This window comes from Camellia sinensis, chromosome 2, assembly GCF_055761805.1.
Source record: "Camellia sinensis isolate YWXY chromosome 2, ASM5576180v1, whole genome shotgun sequence".
Classification (NCBI taxonomy): domain Eukaryota; kingdom Viridiplantae; phylum Streptophyta; class Magnoliopsida; order Ericales; family Theaceae; genus Camellia; species Camellia sinensis.
This window is the reverse complement of record NC_138962.1, coordinates 71,378,864-71,400,671: the sequence shown is the minus strand read 5'-3', so window position 1 is coordinate 71,400,671 and position 21,808 is coordinate 71,378,864. Positions and strand designations below refer to the sequence as shown.

Sequence of the window (21,808 nt, the reverse complement as noted above, 5' to 3'; positions counted from 1 at the left end):
AAAAATAAAATTCTTAACTATTTCTCTATATAACAATAAAATTATCTAAATTATTAATAAAAATATATTTATAATATCATTAAAAATTGTTAATTAAATTCATAATTTATTAATAAAATGAGTCATTTGTTACACGATTAGAAATTTAAAGGAGTGGATTATAATTTTTAAAGGATAAATTGCATTGACAACCCTGAGGTTTGATCAAATTATATTCCACTCCCTGATATTTTAGAAATTACATTTTTATCTCTGTAGTTAAAAGGCAATAACTCCTTATAGAAAATAGAAGAAATTACAATAAAAAAAAAAAGAGGAAGTAAAATAAAGTAAGAAAAGAGAGAGTGTATGAGTTCAATATTTTTAATCTGTATATATAATTACAATGACAGAAGGGTTAATATGATTTTTCAAATGTCAAATGATAATATGTATTAAATCTAAATATCAAAAATGTAAATATAAGTTACCCATTTTTAAAATTATATAAAATTATTTATATTTTAAACAATTTGTAATTTACTTAAAATTTTATTACGAAGGTCAGGGTAATTTAATAATAATAAAAAAAAATCAAACTACCAATTCAAATCCCTCTCTCTCTCTCTCTCTCTCTCTCTCTCAAACAAGTCTATAAATACGAACCCGAAGTCCATGGGTAAGACTCGCAAAAAGCCCTAGGAAGCAGCTAAGGGGTCTCTCTTCTCTCTCTCTGTCTCTCTTCGCATCCTTTTTTTTTGGGTGGATATCTCTTCGCATCCTTGTTTTATCATCTTCGGGTAAATTTTCTGTACCCTTACAATGTATTTACTCACTGATTTTGCGGTTTCTTGTTGGATTTCGTGCTCCAATGACTCAGATCTGTTGATGCTGGTTGTTTCTTTGTACTCAGTGAATGTTTTCAAGATTTGCTTTCAGATCTGATTGTTCTTACAAAAGTTTCTTAACTCAGAGTAGTTTTTGTTGGGGTTTTTATACTGGATCTGTATGTAAGATATGAACTATTCTCATACACTTTGCTGGATCTAATGTTTGACTGTCTAGTCTTAGCTAACCGGTTTGAGCACTTGTGTCGGTGGATCTAAGTTTTAGTCAATTTTGATTTATCATTTGAGATGTTCAAGTGTTAATGCGGGTTGGTTGTGGGAGGCTAGACAAGGGCTTTCATAATCATTTCATTTTTGCCTTGAGTTAAACTGTTAAGAATAGATTTTGTTAGTTATTTTAGCCAAAAGGCTTACACACACACACACACACACACTAGAGGTGGGCATGTTCATGTGTGAAATTTAGACTATCAGTTATTTGAAAGAATTGGATCTGACAACTATGGAAGTTATTTGAAGTAGTTGGATCTATAAGAGAATTAAAATAGTTTAGAGCTTTTGTTTTGAGAAAAAATAAAAAGTGTCAGTCCACGCAAAACTTTTTTTTTATTATATAATATATACATAGTATGGATATTTTTCTAGCAATATTAAACACTCAAAAAGATTATATACCAAAATTACCCTGAAGATAATTTGTGGGCACGGGCCTACTCCGCACTAAGCTTGAATCTTCACTACACATAATGTTTGGGACACAATTTTTCGGATTTTTTTCCACTTCTGTTGTATTGAAATGACAGATCTGCCTTTAGATTGGCAAGTTTTCTTTCAGTTGCTAGGATTGCAAAGTAATTTAAATTTACGACAAAATAACCCCATGGTGGTGGCAAGGCCTTGATCTTGGGGGTGTGCTTCCTCTAAGGTTCAGGATGGAAACCTCTTAGGTTCTAACAATTTATTTGGGCCATTGGATTGGGAAATAACTTTTGAATTAATCATGGTGTACTTGCGGGAAACTTGTGCACCTTTGGGAATAGTCGGGTTTTGATCTGGACAACCCATTACCAATAAAAAAAATAAAATAAATAAATTTACAACAATATAGACTTGCATACTTGCACACCCTGTATATGAATACACAAACTGGATTTGCATTTGGGTTTTCATAATTTGGTCATAAAATTGCCTTCCTCACTCCCACACAAAACCACGTGTATACATGCGAATTTGTATATATCTACGTTATGTTATGATTTTGGAACATCCTTTTATGTTCTATAGATTAGATCTGTATTTTATTCGTTATGTGCGCCATGCTAGAACGACCACTTTGTTTTTGGAGTATCTGCATTTCCTTCTATTACAAGATCTCATTTAGATAGTTTGTCACCAGGCCCATTTCTGTAGTTCAAAAGGAAAATTCCCCTGGACCACATGTTACAATAAAGGGATAAAATTATTTGCAGCAATATATCTAAAGTTAATTGATGCTAGGTTTGTATATATATATATGTATTATATATATTCCACAATGCTTTATGCAATCTGTCTGGCGGTGCATAATAACTTTATACCTGACAGCTGTCTGACAGTATCTGCATCAAGCTGCCTTTTTCATATTATAGTTTATTTATGGGATTATTTGTTTTTGGGAGGTGGCTTAAACATTGTTTTCGCAAGATACTCATCAACGTTTTTCATGGGTGTATGTAGTATCTATCTAGAACATATTGTTCTTTCATTGCGAACATGAACCTAATTCTATATTCCAGTCTTTGAACTTGTGTGATGCATTTGTACTTAATGCTTTTTTTTCTTCCTTATATATAATAAGTTTGGTGCTAGGTCATTCATATATTGATTTACATTGTGGGTGTTTTGCGTTTTGCAGTTTGAGAGAATGGAAACTTTCCTATTCACTTCCGAATCTGTGAATGAGGGTCACCCAGACAAGCTCTGTGATCAGATATCTGATGCAGTTCTCGATGCCTGCCTTGAACAAGATCAAGACAGCAAAGTTGCCTGTGAGACTTGCACCAAGACTAACATGGTCATGGTCTTCGGTGAAATCACAACCAAAGCCGCGGTAGACTATGAGAAGATTGTGCGTGACACATGCCGCACCATTGGATTTGTTTCCGATGATGTTGGTCTTGATGCTGATAATTGCAAGGTTCTAGTCAACATCGAGCAACAGAGCCCTGATATTGCCCAGGGTGTCCACGGTCATCTCACTAAGCGCCCCGAGGAGATTGGTGCTGGTGACCAGGGTCACATGTTTGGCTATGCCACAGATGAAACTTCCGAGCTGATGCCCCTCAGCCATGTCCTTGCAACCAAACTTGGTGCCCGCCTCACTGAAGTGCGAAAGAATGGAACTTGCCCCTGGTTGAGACCTGATGGCAAAACCCAAGTCACTGTTGAGTATTACAATGACAAAGGTGCCATGGTTCCAATTCGAGTCCATACCGTTCTTATCTCCACTCAGCATGACGAGACTGTTACTAACGATGAGATTGCTGCTGACCTCAAGGAGCATGTCATTAAGCCTGTCATCCCCGAGAAGTACCTTGATGAGAAGACCATCTTCCACCTCAACCCTTCTGGCCGATTCGTCATTGGTGGGCCACATGGTGATGCTGGTCTCACTGGTCGAAAAATCATCATCGATACCTATGGTGGTTGGGGAGCCCATGGTGGTGGTGCCTTCTCCGGTAAGGACCCCACCAAGGTAGACCGAAGCGGGGCTTACATTGTTAGGCAGGCTGCCAAGAGCATTGTTGCCAGTGGGCTTGCTCGCCGGTGCATTGTGCAGGTCTCGTATGCCATTGGTGTGCCCGAGCCATTGTCAGTGTTTGTTGACACATATGGCACAGGAAAGATCCCAGACAAGGAGATTCTCAAGATCGTGAAGGAGAATTTTGACTTCAGGCCTGGAATGATATCCATCAACTTGGATCTCAAGAGGGGTGGCAATGGAAGGTTTTTGAAGACTGCTGCATACGGGCACTTTGGAAGAGATGACGCTGACTTCACATGGGAGGTGGTGAAGCCCCTTAAATGGGATAAGCCCCAGGATTAAGTTTCTGCAAATTCAATTACTTTGCAAGGGATCAATTAATAATCTGTCTGTTCTTTGCCGCTGCTCTCTAACGTAGGAGTTTGCCTATTGTTTGCTTGTTATTGTGTTTCATTTTCTTGTTTTTTTTTTTTTGTGTTTTTATTTTTCGAGTCTGTCTTGATCATATGAGATGATGCTGTTTATGAATGAAGTATTATTATTGTCATAGTTGGATTTAAAACAAGTATGAAAGAGCTGTACTAAATATATTTTCATTCAAGAAAATAGCTGTGTGTAAGGGGGTCAGCTGCAGAGCAGCAGCATTGTATTAATGATTTATTTGTTAACCAGTGAGATTATGAATTGTTCAACAATTTATATCCATTTTGTTCAGTGCTTTTTCTGTTGAAATCCTATTGCTCATAGCCTTCCATTGTTGGAAGTACCATCACTGAAGTTGCCTTTTCAAGCATGCATAACCTTGAATGCCAAATGTGATGATTACTCTTTTCAATTGCTTCAAAACCTTCAAGATGGTCAAAGTTCCTGAAGTTCTGGTATAAAAATTGGAGAGGCCTGCTTGGGAAACAATGGACCAGGGTGAGAATGATGTTTGGTCGTTAGATTTAATTTTTATTTTAATCTAAATTTGAACAACATATTAATCCTAATTTTTAAGTTTAGTATTAATTTGATTTTAAAATTTATATTATTATGTAGAAGTTAATTTTTGTTCGTATAAATTAAAAATTTCACATATAAAGTTTGATTTGAATTTTATTTTGATCTTTTATTCTTTTAATTTTAAAAAATATGATATGAATTTCAAATTTTAATTTGTCCTTCCGTTTGAATTTTTATTAATTTTCTCAAAATATACTACTTTTAATGTGAGTCTTGAAATATACTTATTATAAATGGAAGGATGAATTAAAATTTGAAGTTAAGATCATATATATATATTTTTTACATTAAAGGAATAAATATTAAAGTAAAATTCAGATCAAACTATTCGAACAAAAATTAAAATTCAGGTCAAACTATAAATGTGAAAATTTTAACTTATTCGAACAAAAATTAACTTCTACATAATAATACATTTTCTTTCTCTTCTATTTTTCTTTCATAAATTTAAAATTCAAACATAATTTTAGTTCCCCAAACAAAATGTTTATGTTATTGCCTTTTCTTTTTAAATTTTTATTTTTCTTTATTTTTCCTCAACCAATTCAATTCAAATAGATCTAGACAACGGTTGCCAACCAACCCAAAAACAACCACTTAGGCTTCAGGCAGGGCAGTCATGGTAAATATGGGGACCAAGTCAGGAAGAAAGGAACCAGACAATAGGACACACGTTTATATTCTGCGGTGGAAAAAACTCTCAATTCAAATAGATAATGATAGACATCCCGCTTCAGCTACACGCACATGAGTGTGGACCACGCCTATCTGCAAAGGCGGAATCAAATATTTTTATCCAGTTGATTGTGGGGGAATGTCTCGCATTCCATTTAGATTTATTTTGAGAAGTAAAAATTTATTCTTTAATTTTTTTAAAAAAATATAAAAAAATAGAGAAGTGCTGTGATTTAAAAAAATTTTAAAAAATAATTTTTAATCGTGTTACCAAAATAGACCTTAATTTGTGTTTTATACCTGGATTATAAAACCCGTTCGTGACTTGCTCGGTCCGGTTAAGACACTAGGTTTGACTCACTTCTTATTGTATGAGGATCTTAGTATATATTATGAGTTATTTTAGGCGTTCAGGATTATGTGAATAGAAAAATCGAATGTTACATACAGGGCCGACCCTGGACATAGACTCACCAGATCATGGCTTAGGGTCTATCAAAATAAACCCATAAAAAGGATCCATTCTATTATAGTTTAGTGTAATATATTAGTTATGTTTTAAGGCTAAAAAAAATTAAAGAAGACCCAAACTGACTTAAAATAAATTGACCCATTAAAAAATTGAAAGACTTATTCAAAAAAATTAACATTGTTATCTATTGAAAATAGACCTAAAAAAGGAGTCCCCTCCTATTGTAGTTTAGTGTAATATATTAAGTATGTTTTAAATTTAAAAAAAATTAAGGAAGGCCTAAGCTAACTTAAAATAAATTGACCTATTAAAAAATTGAAAGTTCCATTTAAAATAATTAGTATTGTTATCCATTGAAAATGATTTTGCAAAAAAACTAGATTATGCAAGTATGATTGATTTATTCGCTTCTAAAATGCAAGAAGAGCGAAAATCAAGCGACACTTATTAGTTGTTGTAATGCAATATCAAGTATTTTTTGTGATTTTGACACAAATCTTTTATCTTTTACCTTTATTTTTTTTTAATGAAAAAAAAATATGAAAGACCCCAAAAATTTATTAATTGATTATCGACTTTAGGCCACGTAAATCTCAGGGGTGGGCCTGGTTACATATGGCTCTAATCTTATTGTATGGCTCAAATCTTATTGAATGAGGATCTTAGTATATATTATGAGTTATTTTGGGTGTTCAGGAGTGTGTGAATAGAAAATCTATTCCTACATATGGCTTTAATGAGAGATAACTGCTTCTTATATCTTGTTTTTTTTTTTTTTTTTGGCAAATGTTAATAAGTTGTTAGATTAGCACCCATAGAAGAAAATCTCCTCACACTTAGCAAAACACCAAAGTACTTGCACTCTTTTAATTTAATTTCCGTAAGGAGAATTGAACCTATGATCTCCACGGGACTAAACTCAAAGGAAGGCATGATACCTTTGGTTATGCTCTGTGTTTTTTTTTTTATTTTTGGATTCAGATGAAAGCATAAAGAAGCAAAGAAAGGGTCTCAAAAAACAAACAGCAATTTAGGGGCTAATCCCTCTCAAAATGAGCTCCAGTCATATCATCTATGACCAAAGCTATTACATTTTCTGGGGGTCCTCTAGAATAACCACATGGTCATCTTGTTCCACTCCTATGTTTGCCAATCTATCAGCAACCATGTTTCCTTTCCTCAGGGTGTGACTTAGTGTACAGTTATATCTTTTCATTAAGAACTTTGTATCTTCTATGATGGCCTTGTAAGGGGAGTTGTGGTTTGGCCCATCCTGGATTAGCTTGACGGCTTGAGTGGCCTCAGTTTCAATTTCCACATCCAGGGTGCCTTTCTGAAACAATATTGTGAGGCCCCTATAGATGGCCCATAGCTTCGCCTCCACACTGGTACAATGGCCCAGTTTGTCATGACCCGAACCCGCCCCTATAGGTTAAGGACATAACCGGCCAGTAATCAAGGGATTACCTACGGCCTCAAACCAAACTAGACATAACTCATCAGCGTAAAGGGGCCAAACGGAAGCAAATTTAAAACTTTGTCCATAGAGCTGTGCTTACATGGCACATTATAACAAACCATACATATTCATATTAATAACTCACATCAGAAAATACAGTAACATAAAGTTCTGTACAGACAAGATCATTTAAGTCTAGGTCAGCCAATCAAAACAATTTACAATGTATCCAAAGTCCTCGCCAACATGACCAAATAACACAAGATAGCAAAAGGGCGAAGACGTGTCTTGTGCGTGAGACGTAAGGGTTGACTCCTCAAAACCTCGGTTGTTCTACATAAACTTCACTGAGGTTGGGTTTGGACCTCCCTTGGCTCACCTACAGACACATGAATGAGCGTGAGCGAAAGCGCAGTGAATAATATCAAATAAAGAAAATACATTGGAACAATATACATCAAACGTTCTTGGGCCCAATTCATATTTCTATCTAATACATACATTTATACATATGTAGGTCAAGTAACTACGGTTTTAAACACATTGGACGGCCTCGGGCCCAATCTATTCATGTCAAATTGGCCTTTGGCCCATTTATTTTTCATTCATGTCAAACTGGCCTTTGGCTTAACCATTCTCTCATTCATGTCAGAATGGCCTTCGGCCCATTTATACTTTCTTGTCAAACTGGCCTTTGGCCCATTTATACTTTCATGTCAAACTGGCCTATAGCCCATTCATACTTTCATGTCAAACTGGCCTTTGGCCCATTCAGACTTTCATGTCAAATTGGCCCTTGGCCCATTCAGACTTTCATTCTTTCGACATAGCAAACATTTATCCACAATTCAGATTGACAGACTTATATGAAGATGAGCAACTGGACAAATAGCATATTTCAGATATCTTTGTTAAGATATTACTCACAGTGATCGGCTGGATGATTTGCCTGGAGCTCGACCCTACACATTCCATGAACACAAAGGGTCACAAACAATTCAATCCATTCTTAATTCACATATTCCTCTTTACGCTTCATTCTTATCATTTAACTCATTACAATGCTTAATGCATGCCTAAGAGTACTTAGAAGTGAAAGGGAACAAAAATTGAAACACAGAACGCATTTTCAAAATTTCAGAAACAGGGGTCCCCGCTCGAGCCTGGACTTCCCCGCTCGAGCGGACCCATGAGGTCTGCAAAAGTATTGGTTACATCTTTTCTATGCTCGAGCGCGAACTCGGACGCTCGAGCGGAAGGTCATCCTACATAGCTCCCCGTTCGAGTGCGAACTTACCCGCTCGAGTGGACATTATGTCAGCAAAAAGTTCTGGGAGCTCGCATTTCCCGCTCGAGCGGCGGTTCTCCCGTTCGAGCGGACGTCACAAATTTTGGGTTTTTTAGAACTTGTTCTTGAGTTCGAATTTGATATTCAAAGACTCTAAACACATGATTTTGACTCAACCTTCACATATACATATACTAACATGATCCAACACCAAATTCATTACATTATGAAGCTCAATTTCACAAATTAATCACATGCATGTCTCAATTCACACCAAACTTATTTCCAACATAACAATTTCATGCATTCAAAGCTCATACTGTTAGGAATTGTACATGCATGTGAGATATAACTTTCATTACCAACTCAAATGGTGCAAATGGTGATCACAAGCATAAACTCTAACCAAAATCCTACATGGATCATGCCTTTCATGCTTAACTATACAAATTCATGGCAATTATACACATGCATGCATCCCATGACTTCAAATTCATCAAATACAACACAATTCTTGTTCTTGATCACCCTTCAACTTTGAATTCACAAATTACAATATTAAACTCATGAATTCATAGCCAATTGCTTACCTAGAAGCCCAATCTTCCAAATTTATGGTCAAATCTTGAGTTGGTCTCAATTACTCAAGCTTCAAAATCAAAACTTCAATTGTTTCCCTCTCTCTCTCTGTAGCTAGCCCTCTCTCTCTTTTCTTTGAGTTGGTTTCAGCCAAATGAACAAAAAGAGAGGGGTTGGGTGTATAATGCTCCACTCATAGGAGTTTCCTTAATTATATTTACAATATTGAATAATTGAGCACTATATTATTAACTTAATCTAATTAATCTTTCACCGTAGGCTCTAAAAATTACGCTAATCACAACGGCGTAATCAATTTCGGGTTTGGTGGCCGTTAGAGCCTTCAATTTAAATTCCAAAGCAGATAATCAAACAGATTTTCCTACGGTGAACAGATAGAAATTCAAAACCATATATTTTCACATAATGGCACATAAAATCATATCAAACACATAATCATATTCATACTACGGACCAATTAGCATAATACGGAACAGGGTTATCATAATCTTCCCTCCTTTAGGAAGCTTGGTCCTCCAAACTTATTTTACCTTCGTCGGGAAACAAATGTGGATAGCGTAGTCGCATTTCCTCATCTTTTTCCCATGTAGCATCCGTCCCATAGTGTTCTTTCCATTCCACTTTCACCATTGGGATGGACTTGCTTCTCAATTGTTTCACTTGCCGGTCAATGATTCGTTCCGGCTACTCGGTGTACTCCATATTTTCATCAAGAGCTACCCGGTGATAATCAATCACATGAAACGGGTCTCGAAGATAACCCCTCAACATCGACATATGAAACACATTATGAATTTGCTCAAACCCCGGTGGCAAAGCAACTCTATAAACAACTGGACCAATCCTTTCCAGAATTTGAAACGGCCCAATGTAACGGGGCGACAGCTTGCCCTTCTTCCCAAACCTGATTTGGCCTTTCATCGGAGACACACGAATAAACACATGGTCACCGACCTTATACTCGAGAGGTCTTCTTCGAACATCTGCATAATTCTTTTGTCGGTCCTGAGCTGTCTTGAGCCTTTGTCGAACAATTTTGATCTTCTCAGAAGTGTCTTGCACAATTTCAGGCCCAAGTAAAGCCCTATCCCCGACTTCTGTCCAATAAATCGGTGATCTACACCTTCTGCCATACAAAGCCTCGTATGGTGCCATACCGATGCTGGAGTGGAAGCTGTTGTTGTATGCAAATTCTGCAAGTGACAAATAATCTTCCCAACTCTCCTGAAAATCTAAGGCACACATCCGAAGCATATCGTCCAAAGTCTGTATTGTTTGTTCTGACTGCCTATCTGTCTGTGGATGGAATGCAGTACTAAATCTCAATTCTGTTCCAATAGTTTCCTACAAACTCTTCCACAATCTAGATACAAATTTCGGATCTCTATCCGACATAATAGATACCGGAACTGCGTGTAAATGGACAATCTCATCAACATATATTGTAGCCAATCTATAAGTATTAAATGTAGTTCTAACTAGTAGGAAATGTGCAGATTTAGTCAGTCTATCAACTACAACCCAAATAGAATCCATACCTCGAGGAGTCCGATGTAGGCCAACAACAAAATCCATAGTCACATGCTCTCACTTCCATTCAGGAATAGGGAGAGGTTGAAGTAGACCGCCCGGTTTCTGATGTTCATCCTTAACTTGCTGACATTGAAGACACTTGGACACATATTCTGCAATTTCTTTCTTCATTTTAGGCCACCAATAGCTTTGTTTCAGATCCCGATACATTTTATTGTTACCTGGATGCATAGCAAACATTGATTTGTGGGCTTCATCCAAAACCCTCTTCTTTAGTTCCGGAATATCTGGGATACACATTCGGTTTCGAAATCTCAGCACTTCGCCTTCAATGCTGAACTCTGCTTTCAGACTTGCCTCAAATTCATCAGTTACTTTCTTGAGGAATGCATCCTCTTTCTATTTCTGTTTAATTTTATCAATGATTGCCGGTTCGGCTGAAATAGCGGTTATCAATTCACCCTGTTCACACAACACCACTTCAATTTCAGACTTCTCAAAATCTTGCAAGATCTCTTTCTGTTCAGTAAGCAAACAAGCCGTATTTCCCGTTGGTTTTTTGCTCAAGGCATCATCAATTGTATTAGCTTTTCCGGGGTGATACTGAATCTCAAGATCGTAGTCTTTTATTAGTTCAAGCCATCTCTTCTGTCGCATATTCAACTCCTTCTGAGTAAAGAAGTATTTCAAACTTTTGTGATCCGTGTAGACTTCACACTTTGCCCCATACAAATAATGCCGCCAGATTTTCAAAGCAAAAACAACTACGGCCAATTCTAAATCATGTGTTGGGTAGTTCTTCTCATGTGGTCTCAACTGTCGGGAGGCGAAAGCAATAACCTTTCCATTCTGCATTAATACACAACCCAAACCTTTATAAGATGCATCACTGAAAATTACAAAATTTTTCGTACCTGTGGGCAATGTCAATACTGGTGCAGTGGTCAGTCTCGTTTTCAGTTCATGAAAGGCGGATTCTCTTTCGTCACTCCATTCAAATGATTGCCCCTTGCGTGTCAATTGGGTAAGAGGTACAGCTATCCTTGAAAAGCCTTTCACAAACCTCCTATAATACCCGGCTAGGCCCATGAAGCTGCGGACTTCTGTCACATTTGTCGGTGTAGGCCAATTACAATTGCCTCTATTTTCTGTGGGTCCACTAAAATCCGCTATTTGTTGATAACATGCCCTAAGAAAACAACTTCATCTAACCAAAACTCACATTTCTTTAGTTTAGCAAATAATTTCATTTCCCTAAGTAATTGTAGGACAGTTCTCAAATGATGTTCATGTTCAAGTCTATTCTTCGAGTATATCAAAATGTCATCAATAAAAACCACAACAAATTCGTCAAGGTAGGTTTTAAAAATTCGGTTCATTAAGTCCATAAACGCTGCCGGAGCATTAATTACCCCAAATGGCATAACAAGAAATTCAAAATGGCCATACCTCGTTCTAAATGCTGTTTTCTCAACATCTTCTGCCTTTACTTTCAACTAATGATACCCGGATCTCAAATCAATCTTGGAAAACACTTGTGATCCCTGCAACTGGTCAAATAGGTCATCAATATGGGGTAGGAGATATTTATTCTTTATTGTTACCTTGTTCAGTTCTTGATAGTCGATGTATAAACGCAAAGTTCCATCATTCTTCTTTACAAACAACACTGGTGCAACCCACGGTGAAATACTAGGTCGGATAAACCCTTTGTCAATTAGGTCTTGCAACTGCTATTTTAGTTCTTTCATTTCAGCGGTAGCCATTCTGTAGGTAGTTTTGGAAATAGGTTGGGTGTCTGGCATAGTCTCAATTGTAAACTCTATCTCCCTGTCTACCAATTCCCCTGGTAATTCATTTGGAAACACATCTGGAAATTCCCTAACAATAGGGATATCATTCAATTCAACATTTACAGATTGTTCAGACAACACATAACACAAATAATCCTGGCACCCTTTCCTGATCAGTTTACATGCCTTCATTGCAGATATCAAATAAGGTGGAGGTACTACCTCGTTACCCACAAATACAATTTCTTCCTGTTCTGGTGGTCTAAACACAACCCGTTTTGTCACACAGTCAATGGTGGCACAATATCTAGTTAACTAATCCATGCCCAAAATTACATCAAAGTGCCTAAAGTTCAAGGGCAACAAATCCACATATAAGATGGTATTCCCACACGCATGTCACAAAAACGATATACAGATTCACACAATATAGATTCCCCGAATGGAGCAGATACACATAGCAGATATGGCAATAATTCTAGAGGCTTACTTAGTCTAGATACAAATGCACATGTCACAAAAGGGTGTGTTGATCCGGAGTCAATTAATACAAAAGCATCTTGATTACATATATAAATAGTATTTGAGACAACTACGTTGGCATTCCGTGTATCGCCCGGAACAAGCGCAAAAACTGTCCCCTGTCTCACGGTATCTCCGGTGGTAGTAGATCTCATGGTATTTCCCCGCTTTGGGATCAATGCAGTGGAACTAGTAGCTATTTTCCCACTATTTTGATTACAATCTTGGGCCATATGCCCCCGTTTACCACATTTAAAACAGGCCCCCGACACACGGTAACAAACCCCATGATGCCTTTTATTACAAATGTTGCACATAGGAGATGTATCTTGGGAAGAATTCGAAGTACTTGAGGAGCCCGTGTTTTGCTTTTTCAAAAATTTCTTCTTTGAGAAGAAGCCTTGCCTTTTGTTACCTTTCCAGTCAGTTGTTGACTTAGTCTGTCTAGCTATGTTAGCTTCTGATATTATGGCCCTGTCTAACACTCCAATATAGGTTTCCAGTTTCAAGACATTCACTCTTTCTAGAATCTCGCTTCGAAGCCCACCTTCAAAATGCCTCGCCTTCTTATAATCAGTATCAATCACAAGTGGTGCAAACCTGGCCAATTCAGTGAATTTGGCTTCATACTCAGCTACAGTCATACTGTCTTGCCTAAGTTCCATGTATTCTGACACTTTCTTGTCCCGAACACATTGCGGGAAGTACTTATCATAGAAAATCTCCAAAAATTTTGCCCAGTCGAAATCTTTATGATTTTCACACACTAACATCCACCATCTTCTTGCTTCGTCTTATAGCATAAAAGTGGCTAGAAGCACCTTCTGTGTCTCCGAACACGGGAACACCTCAAATAGCTTTCGATGCCGAGGACCCATGCTTCGGCTTTCAACGGATCTAATCCCCCGTGGAACTGTGGTGGCTTCATTTTCTTAAACTCTTTGGTGAGAGCTATTATTCGGTCATCATTCTGATTATCTGGCACAGGTGGTGCCGGAGGTGGAGGATGTGGTTGCTGCCACTGTTATTGCCACTCTTGTTGTTGCCTCAATGTTTTTGCCATTTCCTGAATCAATCTTTCCATCCTATCCATTCTGGCGGTAGAGGACTCCTCTATCTCATCACCTCTTGTTCTCACCATCTGATTAGACTTGCATTATACTTTATACAAAAGATTCACAAGTATACATATACTAAAGAGCATACATATTCAAATAATTTGTAATGCAAACTAATCATAAACTTATAGCACATAATTGTTCATATCAAAACATTTAAGCATAGCCTTAATGCTTCCAAATTCATACTTAACACATGAATGCATCCTAGATCTTTTCTAGACGATTATTGCTCCTTTGGACAAGTGTGTGAGTTATTAACTCGTGCTCTGATATCACTCTGTTATGACCCGAACCCGCCCCTATGGGTTAAGGACATAACCGACCGGTAATCAAGGGATTACCTACAGCCTCAAACCAAATCAGACATAACTCATCAGAGTAAAGGGGCCAAACGGAAGCAAATTTAAAACTTTGTCCATAGAGCTGTGCTTACATGGTACATTATAACAAACCATACATATTCATATTAATAACTCACATCAAAAAATACAGTAACATAAAGTTCTGTACAGACAAGACCATTCAAGTCTAGGTCAGCCAATTAAAACTATATACAACGTATCCAAAGTCCTCGCCAACATGACCAAATAACATAAGATAGCAAAAGGGCGAATACGTGTCTCTTGCATGAGACGTAAGGCTGACTCCTCAAAATCTTAGTTGTTCCACACAAACTTCACTGAGGCTGGGTTTGGACGTCCCTTGGCTCACCTACAGACACATGAATGAACGTGAGTGAAAGCCTAGTCAATAATATCAAGTAAAGAAAATACATTGGAACAATATACATCAGACGACCCAAGTTCATATTTCTATCTAATACACACATTTATACATATGTAAGTCAAGTAACTACGGTTCCAAACACATCGGACAGCCTCAGGCCCAATCTATTCATGCCAAACTAGCCTTTGGCCCATCTATTTTTCATTCATGTTAAATTGGCCTTTGGCCCAACCATTCTCTCATTCGTGTCAGACTGGCCTTCGGCCCATTCGTTCTTTCTTATCAAACTGGCCTTTGGCCCATTCATACTTTCATGTCAAACTGGCCTTTGGCCCATTCAGACTTTCATGTCAAACTGGCCTCTGGCCCATTTATACTTTCGTGTCAAACTGGCCTTTGGCCCATTCAGACTTTCATGTCAAACTAACATTTGGCCTATTCAGACTTTCATTCTTTCGACATAGCAAACATTTGTCCACAATTCAGATTGACAGACTTATAGGAAGATGAGCAATTGGACAAATAGCATATTTCAGATATCTTTGTTAAAATATTATTCACAGTGATCGGCTGGATGATTTGCCCTAGAGCTCGACCCTACACATTCCATGAACACAAAGGGTCACAAACAATTCAATCCGTTCTTAATTCACATATTCCTCTTTACGCTTCATTCTTATCCTTTAACTCATTACAATGCTTAATGCATGCCTAAGAGTACTTAGAAGTGAAAGGGAATGGAAAATGAAACACAAAACGCATTTTCAAAATTTCAGAAACTGGGGTCCCCGCTCGAGTGTGGACTTCCCCGCTCGAGCGGACCCATGAGGTCTGCAAAAGTACTGGTTACATCTTTTCTACGCTTGAGCGGGAACTCGGACGCTCGAGCGGAAGGTCATCCTACATAGCTCCCCGCTTGAGCGTGAACTTACCCGCTCGAGTAGACATCATGTCAACAAAAAGTTCTGGGAGCTCGCATTCCCCGCTCGAGCAGCGGTTCCCCCGCTCGAGTGGACGTCATAAATTCTGGGTTTTCCAGAACTTGTCCTTGAGTTCGAATTTGATATTTAAAGGCTCTAAACACATGATTTTGGCTCAACCTTCACATATACATATACTAATATGATCCAACACCAAATTCATTACATTATAAAGCTCAATTTCGCAAATTAATCACATGCATGTCTCAATTCACACCAAACTTATTTCTAACATAACAATTTCATGCATTCAAAGCTCATACTCTTAGGAATTGTACATGCATGTGAGATATAACTTTCATTACCAACTTAAATGGTGCAAATGGTGATCACAAGCATGGACTCTAACCAAAATCCTACATGGATCATGCCTTTCATGCTCAACTATACAAATTCATGGCAATTATACACATGCATGCATTCCATGACTTCAAATTCATCAAATACAACACAATTCTTGTTCTTGATCACCCTTCAACTTTGAATTCACAAATTACAATATTAAACTCATGAATTCATAGCCAATTGCTTACCTAGAAGCCCAATCTTCCAAATTTATGGTCAAATCTTGAGTTGGTCTCAATTACTCAAGCTTCAAAATCAAAACTTCAATTGTTTCCCTCTCTCTCTCTCTAGCCGGCCCTCTCTCTCTTTTCTTTGAGTTGGTTTCAGCCAAATGAACAAAAAGAGAGGGGTTGGGTGTATAATGCTCCACTCATATGATTTTCCTTAATTATATTTACAATATTGAATAATTGAGCACTATATCATTAACTTAATCTAATTAATCTGATCCGAATCAATTTTCAATTAAATTTCACCATAGGCTTTAAAAATTACGCTAATCACAATAGCGTAATCAATTTCGGGTTTGGTGGCCGTTAGAGCCTTCAATTTAAATTCCAAAGCAGATAATCAAACATATTTTCCTACGATGAGCAGATAGAAATTTAAAACCACATATTTTCACATAATGGCACACAAAATCATATAAAACACATAATCATATTCATACTAAGGACCAATTAGCATAATATGGAACAGGGTTATCACAAACCCCATAACCATGTGCCTGTTGCATCCCTCAAGAGCCCTCCATACCCTGCCTATCCAGGATCCCCTTTAGAGCAGCCATCAGTATTTAATTCTAGTTTACCTGCATTAGGGAAACACTAGTGAATTAGTACAGGTAGAGATTGATTAGGGTGGAGAGGAGATTGGAATGCCTCATCAATCTCAAGAACATAGTCTCTAATGCTCTTGAGACTAACTTGAATGAGATGAATAACGTTATCAAAAACCATTTGATTCCTGATTTTCCAGATCTGCCAGAGGCTAACAATGAAATAAAGATACTATTTTTTGCCAAAAAACAATTTTTTTTCTTCATATTGGAAGTCACCCATTCAGTTAGGGGCAATCGACAACCTTCCTCCCACTATGTGGTATCTTTGAGTTCAATCTAGATAGCCCTGGAATTGGTACACTCTCTTAGAAGGTGGTTCATATCCTCACTGGATGCCTCACATCTATGACATAAATCAGTGTTAGTCATGTGTCTTCTGAGCCGCATTTGATTAGTTAGCAGTCTGTCCTTGAGTATTAGCCAAAGAAAGCATTTCAGTTTTTGGGGGGTTTTGAGCTTCCACAACCATTTCAAGTCAGTCCCATCCAGCTGATGGTTGGTAATAAGTTTATAAGTAGATGCAGTTGAGAAATTTCCTCTAGAGAAGCTAATCCAGGTAGGGGCATCTGTGTAGGTTACATAGTTAGGTCTATGTATCTGTAGAATCTTTTGGAGGTCTTGCTGGGACACAGTAGTCATAATGGTTTCAGGGTTCTATTTGCCTTCATCATTAAGGAGTAGATTGACCCTATCTTCTTCATTAATCTGAGAAGTAGAATATTTTTGATTAAAAGGATTTGGTCCACACCACCAGTCATGCCATAAGGAAATGTTCTCCCCATTGCCCATATTCTATTTAATTCCTTTTCGAAGAATGTCTCTGTTTTTGCAGATGCTTTTCCAAATATGGGAGGCTCTCCTGCTGGTACTTGGCTTGAAGGGCTTTACACCAAAGTGTATTAGGCTTAGTTAGCATTTTCCAACCAAGTTTGGTTAGGAGTGCATCATTATGATCTCTAGCTCGTCTAAGGCCAAGACCCCCCTCCTCCTTAGTTCTGCACATACTATTCCAGTTAACAAGGTGGACTCTCCTGTTGTTGTCAGTCTCTCCCCAAAGAAAGTTCCTATTGATTTTATCTATTTCATCACAAAAACTTTTAGGGAGTTCTATAACTTGCATATTGTATCTAGGAATTGCAGGGGTAGTAGTTTGTATGAGCGTAGCTCTACCAACTAAGGATAAAGTTCTAGCCTTCCAGCCTGAGAGTCTAGTTTTCAGTTTCTCAAGGGTTTCATTAAACATGATTTTGCTTACTTTATTGTGGAGAAGAGGTGATCCCAAGTATTTGCCAAGGTCTTGAGTGAGAGGGATGCCACAGTAGGAGCTTAGGGCTCTGGCTTGGCTAGAGGGAATATTTTTGGACACAAAAAGCTTAGACTTCAAGAAGTTGATTTTCTGTCCAGAGACTGCACAAAATTCATTAAAGACTCCAATGATGGTCTCACAGGTAGTGTGGTTCGCCTTGGCGAAGAGGATGAGGTCATCAGCAAAGAATAGATGGGATAGGACTTGATAATTGTTTGAAGCCTTTAAACCTTTCCAAGACCTCTCTTTCACTTTCAATATGATCATGTTAGATAATCTTTCCATATAAAGAACAAAGAGGTAAGGGGAGAGAGGGTCACCCTGTCTAAGACTCCTCTCATTGTGGATACCCTCAAAAGTTTCCCCATGGAAAAGGATAGAAGAATGGTTGTTAGTGACATAGTTCATGATCAAATCTACCCATTTATCCTTGAGTTTAACTCCAGCAAGGTATCTTTGATAAAATCCCAAGATAGTCTATCATAGGCTTTTTCAAGATCAATTTTGAAAATCATACCTCCAACTCTTCCCTTCTTGTATCTCAGAGTGTGAAGGATTTCCTAAGTGATAATGATATTATTAGTGGTATTTCTACCAGGAATAAAGCTGCTCTGATTGGGGCTGATTAGTGTATCCAAAAGAGGTCTAATTCTACCCACAATTAGCTTAGTTATGATTTTGTAGGTGACATTACAAAGACTTATGGGTTGAAATTGTTTGATTATATCAGGGTTCTCAATTTTTGGGATCAGGACAATAAGAGTCTCATTAACAGCAGTGGGCACTTTATAAGTTTGGAAACAGGAGTGAACAAAATCATACACAGATTGACCAACAGATTGCTAGTACTTTTGGTAGAATAGAGCTTGAATACCATCTTTGCCTAGTGCTTTGAAGGCACCAATGCTTTTAACAGCTTTTAAGATTTTAGAATTAGTTATGGGTTGTAGCATACTCGCATTGTCCTCTTGGGTAAATAGGTTAGGGCCATGTTTTTCCAATGGTCCAAATGCTGAATAGCCTCCTTTTTGAACAGGTCATTGAAATAAACCATAATATTTCTAATAATATCAGCTTTTTCGGTAATCCAATTACCTTCATTACCTTTAATGGCATTAATCTTCAATTTTCTCCGTTTGGTGATGGTAGAAATATGGAAATACCTTGTGTTTCTATCTCCAAGGGTAATGGTCCTAGATCTAGATTGTTGAAATCACAGCATCTCTTCTTGCAGAAGAACATTATTATATTGCGTAATGAGATTTTTCTCTAAGGTGAATAGACTATAGAAAAGTTTTCAGTCAAGGCTTTTTGGATGCCTTCAATTCTGGCCAGTAGATGTCTTTTCTTTTTAAAAATATTGCCGAAAACCTCTCGATTCCATTTTTTAACTCTAATAGTATATTCAGTAGTGGAATCCAGGAGCTTATTGTTCATATTGGACCAGGAGGAGTTAATAACATCCAAAAGGCCAGGATGAGACATCCAAGCAGCCTCGAATAGAAATGGTCTATTTGAGGGATTGAGAGAGTGCATACCTTCAGTGTACACGATGAGAGAAGAGTGGTCTGAATATGTTCGAGGGAGCACTTTCACAGTAGCTTCAGGATATAATGTGCGCCAAGCTGCATTGCACATCGCCTTGTCCAATCTTTCCATAGCCCGTGTCGGTTATTAGTCCAAGTCATTCGGGGTCCTGAGCTTCCCAAATTGATTAGGTTACAATTGTTAATTCTTTCAAGGAATTTTTGGGTCCTGGTTATCCTTTGGCAGTTTGAAAAACTCCGTCGTTCGCTCTGATTTGCATAATCGTTGAAATCTCCTGCAACTAGCCACGGTTTATCCTTATTTTCCGCTACTTCTTCTAATTCATTCCATAAAGTCTCTCTTAGGATAGGGTTTGGGCTAGCATATACAGCGGCTAGGACCCATTCTTCGTAGTCCTCCTTATGGACAGTTGCATGGATGACTTGAGAACTTACATAGGAGGCTCTCACATTGACATGGCTGGTGTCCCAGATTATCCATATCCCACCAACTCTACCCACAGGTCATGTTTGATTCACAAAATTAATAGTGAAGTATTAATAATCCTATTAAATTAGTGTGATATTCATTATCCAATTGGATTAATATCCATTGGATTAATAATTCCACTCCTATCCCATTACTAATAATCCTACAAATTTGTTGGATTAATTATCCATTGGATTAATAATCCTAAACCAAAATGTTAAAACAAATATAGAATAATTGGGCCCACGGACTAATAATCCTAATCTCATACCCTAATCCACCCAATCCAACATGCCAACAGGGTCCACAATAGTAGAAGCTGTAAAGCCTCGGCGATCGAAGAAGTTGCCTTCAATCGCCCATTTTGCTGTAAGGGACTTTAGTCTCCATGACGATCAAGATTTCCGGTTTGGGAGCCCGAAGTATCTCTGTGATGTTGCGCTTGAAATTTTTATTGCCAGCACCGTGGCAATTCCAGAAGAGTAATTTGAGTAAATCCATAGATGGAAAGTTAGGTGGGTCAGACTCCAAATCCCTAATGATGCTGCGTATCCTCCGATGATCGTCCTCCATTGATCTCATGGAGGCCATCGGTTATGCTTCTTATATCTTGTGTATGATTGCTTGTTTTGTCTTTTCATTTTTGTTTGTTCTGACAAAACAGGGCCAATGCATGTGCACACAAAAAAATTGAGTTAGTTTTAATATATTATTAATTGAAAATAATTTTTTATATAAGCGTTAAGGAAAAAAAAATTTCAATGCATGTGCACACAAAAAAATTGAGTTAGTTTTAATATATTATTAATTGAAAATAATTTTTTATATAAGCGTTAAGGAAAAAAAAATTTCATGAAGAGAAAAATAAATAAACCTAACCAGTCTTTTTTTTTTCTTCAAGTTTTGAACAATTAACTAGATTTCATATATAATTGAATAGACTATTGTTTTAAGTCATCTTGTTAGTTGATATAATATAATAAATAGAAAAGTATACATAACAATTGATTTTTAAAATTAAAAAATAAGTGATATGTACCTCTTTTATTAATAAATCACCTTTGATAAAATTAATACAATTAACTAGTATATGAAATAATTAAAAATTATCTCATTATATACTGTGCAATACTATTAGAGAGTTAATAAAATAATTTTTTTTATAAAATAATGAAGTCCTCCTTTATACATTTTACATATACTTAAAAAAATATAAAATAATAATACATTTTTAAAAATTTGAGGGAGAGTTGTGCCCCTTCTGGCCCCATATATAGTTTTAACCTGCCTATGTGTAATAGATTAAAAAAAAAAAAAAAAATTGATAATGTAACAAACAAAGTTGGCATTTAAAACCTCTCAAGAAAAAAATGACTTGCAAGTTGTGGCCATTTCTATCATGATTGGAACTTTAGTTAAGGACAAAAGAAAAACTTTTATTTGAATATACTTTGCTACACATTCTATTAATTTATCATTTTTTTATTTTATTTTTTTATTTTATTTTTTTATTTTATATCAACTGTGAGAGCTGATCACTCTCCCACAATCTTTGT

At 37.0% G+C, this 21,808-nt stretch overlaps 1 protein-coding gene across 2 annotated transcripts; it reads left to right on the top strand.

The window, feature by feature from the left end:
• Positions 1-615: 615 nt before the first annotated feature.
• Positions 616-4,275, top strand: LOC114300863 (S-adenosylmethionine synthase 3). 2 transcript variants are annotated; one of them, XM_082914796.1, is made up of 3 exons: positions 616-732; positions 764-779; positions 2,722-4,275. In XM_082914796.1, the coding sequence occupies exon 3, from the start codon at positions 2,731-2,733 to the stop codon at positions 3,910-3,912; it is 1,182 nt and encodes a 393-aa protein (XP_082770922.1). In that variant the 5' UTR covers positions 616-732; positions 764-779; positions 2,722-2,730; the 3' UTR covers positions 3,913-4,275. The 2 variants fall into 2 exon arrangements, with proteins under 2 accessions (XP_082770922.1, XP_028101545.1); XM_028245744.2 differs by having other exon boundaries at positions 619-779.
• Positions 4,276-21,808: the final 17,533 nt, after the last annotated feature.